Source organism: Varanus komodoensis, unplaced genomic scaffold, assembly GCF_004798865.1.
Source record: "Varanus komodoensis strain SLA01 unplaced genomic scaffold, ASM479886v1 scaffold71, whole genome shotgun sequence".
Taxonomy (NCBI): Eukaryota; Metazoa; Chordata; class Lepidosauria; order Squamata; family Varanidae; genus Varanus; species Varanus komodoensis.
Window position 1 is genome coordinate 762282 of NW_025336360.1, and position 9156 is coordinate 771437.

The window sequence follows — 9156 nt, forward strand, 5'->3', positions numbered from 1 at the left end:
ATCATCCTGCTGTTTCCACTGGTTCGCCAGTCTTTGCTGCCTGCTTACCTGCCCCTCATGTGGGATCCCTCCTGTGGGCAGTGGATCCTACTCAGAAGACAGACATATTAGGAGAAGATAGCAGAGAAAATGCGTGTATTTTAATCAATTTTAACTCCATTTTTATTATATTTCAATGGACAACTTGCATTCTAGTCTCAGGTTGTCATTCTCCAGGAAGGTCCTAAGAAGTCCCATCTTCCTGAAGAAGACAGTGAAAGTTGAAGGAAGGAGGAAAAGAGGAAGCCCAGCTGTGAGATGGATGAAATTCATCAAAGAAGCCACAGCCCTGAGCTCGTGATGGCAGAGCAGGGATCTTGAGAGGACTCTCATTCCTAGAGTTATCATGAACTGAAGAAGACTCACCAGCACAGAACAGCACTGATTGGTGTATCGCGTGTTGTTATGGAAGTCAGTTATAAACCAAGTTTATAAAGAGGGGACTCCAACTTCACTCTGCAAAGCAGTAGTTGCGGACACCTGGTCCTTTTGGAGAGTATTGGAGCACCTCTGGTCAACTGGGGGATGGCCCAGTGAATGGCAGGAGTCAAGACGAAATTAGGGATTCCTAGAGATGTCACAACCATGTTTAACACCAAGATGTTTCTTCATCTTAGGACTAGGTGTGGCTGCAGTAGTAATGTAGACATGATTGCAGCAAAAATGATACCATCAATGTGCTTGTGACTTAGGGAAATGAGGGGAAGGGAGGTGCTATTACAAAAAGGAATGTTTTCATTCATCGAAAATCTCCTCCCACCAGCTATTAAAGTTGAACACAGTGCTAAGCTAGCCATCTCGAGCATAATCTTGGGGGTGGCAGAAGTCTATTGCAATTCCGTAGTCATTATTAGGGAGAATGAGCTGCACAAAGAAGCAGAAATCGCTGGTGCCATGACAAGCAACATCCCCGATTCTAGAATGGCCTTCGGACAATCTCTGTGGATGCTGACTTCCTATCTGACCATTTTCATGACACTGATGTGCTTGGCATGGGCAATTTATTACGATTGTACAAGGACGCACATTCCTGCAGGAATGTTAGACCGTAAAGTAATTCGGTGTTGCAATTTTCTGTGTGGAATTTTATTTGGACTGGTAAGTTTGCCTGATTTAAATATTGGGTAATCTGGACATTTTTGTATGGCATTCTATGGATGACTTCTTTAAAACAGGAATATGCACATCTGTCCCCTTTGTTCTCATTGACTTTCTCATTTTCCTACCAGTACTATCATTCTGTCTTCACCCCACTTCCAATTTAAGGTTCTCCCCATCTCCATGGAAACATGTGTACTTCTATGCATATTTTCCAAAAAGGGATAGCTTTTCTATTCTGTGCATTTTACCTATATTTTCCATTGAGTAAATCTTCCTGGCACTCATTTCTTTAAGATGCACATTTTAAGTATGCATTCTTTCAGTTTAAAAATTCCTCCACATTTCTGGCTGTGAAACTCATTGCAAGTTTTAGAAATGAATGGATTTCCGAGGCAAGCTGCCCCCCATTCCATAGGCAGTGAGACTTGTTTCCTAAACAAATGTCTTACCCACCTGTAGTTTAACATGTATGGTGGGGGTGGGGGGAATCCCCGTTTGCTAGATTTAGGAGTTTCACAGTTTGCATTTTGAATGTGTAAAGCTCCCCACCTCCCTGGGAGCTGCAAAGATTAAGTCTCCAAGACGTAAGACGTGAGACACCTCTGCTGGAAAAGTGGCATCAACAGACATGCCTGCTTGACACAGGCCACCTCTGGCAAGTGCCATAAAATGGTTTATGGTTTGTGAGCCGCCCCAAGACTTCCGCGAATGGGGCGGCATAGAAGTTGCCTAAATAAATAAATGAAGCACAGTGAAACAAGGCGTACCAGAATATGACACACACGCTGCTATTGGCAGGACACCTGCAATTACCTTTGCACGCCTTGGTCTCCTCCTGGTCGTGCAGCTGAAGAATTAGAGCAGTCAGCACGACCAGAAATTGAATCGAATGAAAAGCAAAATCCAACTCACAAATCTTCTGTTGTATTATATGAAAATGGATTATTAACCCCTCTTTGAGAGTTGAGTTTGCGTGTGCGTGTGCGTTATTGAGTTCTTCCCCCATGTCTTTTCCTAAACAGGGATTATTTCTTGAGAAACTTGGTATTTGCCATAGATACCAAATGTGGAGGATTGCTCTGAATGGTATTCCAGTAATGAAGAGCTCCTATCTGATAATCAAAGATCTGGCTTTTGACGATATTCCAGTGAGGGTCTACTGGCCCAGAACACCTTCTACTAGCAGAAGAGGAATATTGTATCTTCATGGAGGGATCGGCGTATGTGGAAGCATCTGTAAGTACTTTTAAGAAGGGCTTCAATTTTAATTTGCCTTGTTCTAGCAGAATTTGCTGTTAGTTAATATAAGTATTGCTGAAAGATTTGCTAGCAACTGGAGGGCCATGAATCCATTTCAGATTTTCTCTAGCTTCTTTGCTAATAAACATTAAGCAATCCTTTTAAAAACTGTGGGAGGAAATTCTATTTCACAGCTCAAGGAAGTTCGCAATGTATTTCTAGACATGCTTAGCAATATTTGGAAAAAAGGCCAATACAATATGGCTTTCTTTACGTGGCATGTCACTTCTGGGCTTTCCTGATGTCTCCCTGGTGCCATGTCGACATGGTCACAGCACCTTGGAGAACCTGAGCATAGTATGCCAGGGCACAGGTGGGCAGAAGGTCTTTCTCAAGATAGCTGGGACTTCTTCTGAAGCTCAAAGCTGCTGGAGGTCTACCTTCTGCCTGCCCCATCCTAGGCTACTTCTGTGTGTTCAGTGAAGTTCAGTACATCCTTCAGCAATGAGCAACTTCACAGAATCGTGCCATGAGGAGGAGAAATTCACCAGCAGGTCCTCCAAGGTGGGGTCTGTCACAGGCAGGGGTTGTCACACACATTTTACAGTGCACTGAAAATGGTTCAAGTCTCATTGTCGCCTAGCCCCGATTTCCAATCCTCCATAATGCAGGAGGGGAAGGAGTCTTGTTTAGGGTGTGTTCTGAATTTATGTTTGTGTTGTCGAGTGTTTCTAGTGACTCCTAGGCAGTCACCCGGTCTGTACATGTTCTGTGTGCATGTGTTTTATGTACCAAACGATCTGAAGGTACTGAGCTGAAATACGCCAATGGGAAGAGTGGTGTCTGTCCCCTTGGCCTTAACTGATGAGTGGAGAGCCAAGAGGAAACCAGGACGCTGCCTCAGGCACAGGTGCCTTGATGCCCCTGCTTGCATTTGGATTGCTCTGAGGAACAAGCAGCGTCCAAGAGGTGTGGCACTTGTGAAATGGACAGTTGTTCATCCTCCTTGGAATCATTTCTGTTTTTCAGGTTCACATGACAGAATATGCCGTTATTTTGCTGAAGTAACAGATTCAGTGGTAGTGAATGTGGGGTAAGTGCTTTTATTCAGTTGTGCTGAGAAAGAGAGTTTTAATCTTGCAACAGGAGGGGTCAGAACTGAACTCACCAAAGAGTCCAGCTGTCTGGTAGACTAAACTGTCCCAAACCAAGAGTCTCAGCACCAGGAAGCCACTGGCTGTATCAAGAGCAAAATGTGGCTTCTGCCTGTGTGGTGCAACGTGAGGGACATGGAACAACCAAAATGTTTTTGTCATCAAACCAAGCCTGAACCCCAACTCAACCTTAACCTTATAATCAGCCTGATGCAAGAACATCTGGAGATGGTTGACTGATCCTTAAAAGTGTATCCTACACAGCCAAGGTTCAGATGCAGTTTGCCTACTAAAAACCTGCCCTTTTTCTCTAGCTATGCTTGCAGTGCGTGATTCATCAGTTCCTTTCATAATATAGGTGCACAACCTGACCTTATGCTTAAAAAAGCAAGGTGCTTTTCTAAAGATCAGTGCAATTTCAGCCCTGAATTCAGCTTTATACATTTATTTATTTATTTAAAACTTTTGTAGATGGTCCCATTACCAAAGTCTCCAGATGGTTTAACAATGCAAAATGTAAGGGGATTTTTTTTTAAAAAAATTAAAACACAGCGTCCTAAAATTTAGCTAATAATAAAACCCCAATTAAAATAATCAGGTCTTAAAACATTGGAAAAATTAAAAGGTTTTGGCCTGTCACTGAAAAGAATAAAGTGATGATGCCAGGCAAGCCATTCTGGGGAGTGAGTTCCACCATTGGGGTGCCACTACAGAGAAGGCCCTTTGAGATAAAGACAACGTAGGGTAGCAGAGGAATGGAAGTCACAGAGGGAAAAGACCAAGCAGGACTAGGCCTGGGTCAAAGACACTCTTTAATCCTGCAGCAGTCAGTGCCTGAGCATTTCCGCTGCAAGGGAAAATGGAGGCATTTGAGAAATCTTGTGTCAGACTGGAATCCAGTGGACCAAAGAGCCCAAATAGGAATGTAGGAAGAAAAATTGAATATATGGTTAGAGGAAGTCTGTACTGTTTGTGCACATGTTGTCCATACAGAAAGCACCTGCTTGTTCACTTACATGTGTTGGCACCTAGGAATTAATACCAACAGAATGCTTATGATAACGACACGGGGAAAGTGAAACTGAACCATTGGAAGAGTCACTGCAGAATCTCACACTATCTAATCCCACAAGGAATATTTCTGATTTTTTTCCCTTCTTCCATCTATTTTTGTCCACTTCTTTTTAGAGTTGTTCCGAGTGTTATTAAACAAAGGATTTAAAGAACAATTAAAGGCATGCAGGATTGGGAATACACAGGACCCCATCACTGAAAAAAAAATATGCGGGTATCTATTTAAAAACCTTTCAAAGGGGGAGGAAACAGGAACATGCCCCTATGCAACAGTTGCTCAGCCAGCTCCGTGCAGAAGGATGCAAAATGCTCCTTTCCATTAACTGAGTTTATATTTCTGTACATCTTTGCATTAGATTCCGTTTAGTTCCGGAATATCCCAGCCACGTTACAATCCGGGACTGCTGCACAGCTGCAACACACTTCCTGAAGAACGCAAAGGCCTATGGGGTGGACCCCAACCGCGTCCTCATTGCGGGAGACAGCAGCGGGGGCACGTTTGCCGCCGCGGTTTCGCAAAAGCTGGTGATGAGGGACGACCTGCCGAGGCTGCGGGCCCAGGTCCTCCTCTACCCGTTCCTCCAGGCTGTGGACTTCAGCTTGCCTTCCCACCAGCAGAACCATTCCACCCCCCCCCTTGTTCATAAAACGGGCGATCAGACACGGCTTCTACTTCCTCACTGGGAAACAGGTGGATGTCGACGGAATTATGAAGAACGCCCATGTTCCTGAGCATGTGTTGGTGAAGTGCCGGAAATGGATCAGTGCTGACAACATTCCGGAGCAGTTCAAGGTCCGGGGCTACACACCGCCAGTGCCGGCTCCGTTTTCCAAGCAGCTGTATGAAACGTGCAAAGCCGCGTTTGACCCTACGTTCTCCCCACTGCTGGCCGAGGACTGCATAATCCGCCGGCTCCCGGACACGTTCATTTACACCTGCGAATACGATGTCATCAGAGATGATGGGCTGCTGTACAAGAAGCGGCTCGAGGACAACGGGGTGTCAGTGACATGGTTCCATGTCAAGAATGGATATCATGGAATCCTGTTCACACTAGGCTTTGGGACATTTGAGAGTTCAGGCTTAAAAAGCAGCTTGCCACATGTGCAGGCTTTCATAGAAAGGATGTGAAGTTCTTCACTGTGATGTTATTCTTCCATGACCCTGGTATATATTATTTTGTATCACTGATGTTTCACCTTTGAAAACAAGCCCTTTGACATGCCCCTGATTGTCTAATGATGACCTGGATGTTCATGTTATCCTGAATAAACAAACATTAAGGTTGCCAATGCGGGGAAACCAGCTGGTGGGTGCCAATGCTGTGTTCTCCGTGGTTCTCCAAAAATGCAAATCTTAATTTATTCCTATTTTGTTATCTCATGGAATAAAACGATTTACTGATAACCCAAACTGGCCTCTTGCGCCATTGAGGTCAGATCTGGTCTTGTGAATCAGCAAGACGAGGAGGGAAGCTCATCCCTCATAAAGCAGGATTGGGACGCCTGGCGTGAAGCCCTGCATCCAGCGTGAATTGGGCCGGGGCCACACCTGCTAGCCAGCGAGGTTCTTTCGGCACTGGGGTCATCTGGACCCCTCTAGAAGTGCCGGTCACCACGCGAGCCGCCCGATCCTGCACCAGTCGCGGGACCGTCCTCGAGGGTTGGGCGGAGGATGAGCGACGGGTGCCAAGCCGACCTGTGAGCTCTGTGGCTGAGTGGGGGCAAGGACCCAGGTTTCCATGGTCCTTGGACCAGCATTCAACTTGGCATGTCGAGCATCCCGTCCTTGTGCTTGCCTTCCTTTCCTCTCTTCTGCTTCCCTGTCCCTTGCTGCGCCATCGTCACTGTCGCAACTGTGCTCCTCTGCAAACCTCTGCTGACTTTCTGATTCTGCACGTTGGACGGACCGCACAAGATCCATTCTCCATAGGGAAGGCAACAATAACACGCATTAAGAAAGAGGGTGTGGCCATGTAAAGATCTTTGTCGGAAGTTCTCCGAAGGCAGAAGCTTTCTTCTGTCCAAGAAAACATTCCCTGGGCAGAAGGTAGTCAAAGAATTCTGTCCCTCTGGTCAGTTAATTACAGCACATTAAGGACCCTGCTCTGAATGGGCAAAAGAAAGCTGCAACTTCTGTTAAAATGAGGGAACGGACTTTCGTTGTGTGGGAGCATGAGCTGATGCTGACCTCAGTGGACTTGAGGAACAGGAGAGAGACAGAACCTCAGTGGTCCATGCACTTCTTCTCTCCAGGGTTGTCCGAAGGAAGCCAGAAAGGCAAGGTTTACTTTCCCCTGCAAGGATCAGCTGGACCTCTGGGAGCACAACCCAAAGAAATGGAGAGCAATATCACCTGTTGTGGTGAGACAGAAGGAATGTGAGCTACACACCATGGGCAGCCACAAAGCTAAGATGTTTGGTGTACTAAACCCCTGAGTTTTCAACAGCAGACCTGATGCATGCCTGAACCAGAATGAGAGCATAAAATGGGTGCAAGGAGGAGTTGGGAGTTGTCCCCTTGAGCTTCTCCTCCAAATGACTCGCCACCCAGAGATTTGATGTAACAAGAAGCTGCTGGGAGGAGAGAGTGCTTTTGCAGGCTGCTGTAAGAATGGGTTCCCCAGCATCCGCGACTTCACGGCTCCAAAGGGAAACTTGCTGTGGCGCAGGAAGACAGCCTAGATGGCTCACCTGCCCTGCTGTCAGAGGAAATCCATCACCTTTCCTGGGCAAGAGCACAGTCCAGGTGGGGGAGATGGCTGGGTCACATCTGAAATGAAAGTGTCAGGATCTTGGCCAGCAGTCCTAAATTGATAGAACTCACCAATTCATCCAGCAGAGTAGCAGTAGATCAGGTTTTCTGTTCATGCCCGGAGAGTTCCTCTACAAATCCCAGCCCTTTAGTCGCTATCTCAGGGTGTTTAAGGGTGAGCGCATCTTCTCATAGCTGTTGGGAATGAAAGCTGAAGAGCAGGAAGCCGGTGGAGTGGTAGGTGAAGAAAAGGGCTTCATGCCCCACTGTCCTTCCTGGTATTGGGTTCTTCCCCAGCTCAGCTCAGAATACAACCGTGTCCCTGCATGATTTCACTGAGGATGTGAGAGCTGAGCTGGTGAGCATTCTTGCAGCTCAGGTATTCTGTTCGCAGTCACAGGGCACCCTGGGGGAATGGAGTGGGGCCATGGCTGGGTCTATCAGCATCCCTGATAATCACTGGGGAATCCTCAGCCCAGGAGTTGGACGAGAGCGTCGGCATCTAGTGCCTGATCAAAAAGAAATGTGGGGATGCTACGTTACACCTGATCTGTCCCTAATTAAGCTGGCCAAGATGGGATCAATCAGTGTGAGAGAAACTACACGGTGTTGTCAACTACTCAGAGATCTCCAACAATTGGGTGGTATGGAAATTAAATTAAAAAGCAGCAACTCAGGATGATGGTTCATGGAGCCTCAGCATGAATCCGGATCACCCTCTGGTCCAGCTCAGGACTTCAGGACTTCCAGGACCACCACAGGACAGTTTCAATGTGCCATCAGTCCGCACACAAAGCAGGGCGCACCTGCAATTTAGTCTTCCCCAGGTGTCCTGACAGTCCTAGCGGAAGGTGGAACTGGCCGTTTCTCATGGCCAGACCACTTTTGGCTGAAGTTTGCACTTGTGGATGCAGTTTCTCTCTGCAGAGGTTCAAGAACCATTAGGATGTGTTGTGCTCAGAGACTCATGGAATCCGATGGTTTTCCTGAACGCCCTAGGCCATTTCCCACAAATGGAACTGGTGTGGTTCAGCTTTTGGGCATCCTTCTTGGATAAAAAATTGAGCCACTTAGATGTGTAACTGGGTATTTTCCTGTGGTCTCCAGACATACCTCAAGAATATTCACCTCTGGGTGCCAGCACATTCTCCTCATGACAGAAACCAAATATGGGATGGTGTCAGCCGAACTGGATGGGAAGATGAAAAGCCATTTAAGCACCATCTGCCCTCTTCACAGAGAAGGGGATCAAATGGCGACTGTCCAGCAGCTGATACAGCCATTAGGAATTCTGCTCCCAGAGAAGAGGGAGAAGCCCAGAAAGCCAGAGCCTGGGAAGCTGCAGGGAGGCCCCTCTCCCTCCCTTAGAAGGAAAGAAAGCAGACAACACAGTGGAAGGACCTGACCCAACCCTTTCTCCTCAATCCAAGTGAATGGTGTTCTCTATTTCTGTCTTGTCGCTGTGCGCCTCGTACTGGCCTCTGCAGGAACTGGGAGCCCTCTAACAGGCTCCGCCTACCAAGCTGTGGCAAGCCACTTCAAGAACCCACTTGATCTCCGTTGCCCTCCTGCCATGCTATTGAAATAGACGCCCCACCAGCTTGAAGGTCACAAAAGGCAAACCCAGTTAGGAGAGGGGTGTTCAGTAGGGCTGCATAGATTTGGCTTCATTCCTATCAAATCCCTTCTTTCGTCCATCCTATGACCTAAGGTCAGGAGCACCTGATGACCAAGGAGACCAGAATGGTATCATGCATGGGGTTATTTTATTTATTTATTTATTTATTTATTTAT

The 9156-nt window shown here is 46.8% G+C and overlaps 1 protein-coding gene across 1 annotated transcript; it reads left to right on the forward strand.

The window, feature by feature from the left end:
• Positions 1–960: 960 nt before the first annotated feature.
• LOC123034742 (arylacetamide deacetylase-like 4) lies at positions 961–5739 on the forward strand. The gene is given in 5 exon segments (XM_044452360.1): positions 961–1137; positions 2163–2376; positions 3409–3472; positions 4964–5237; positions 5239–5739. Coding segments are annotated over 5 exon segments (1230 nt in total).
• The last annotated feature ends 3417 nt before the right edge of the window (positions 5740–9156 follow it).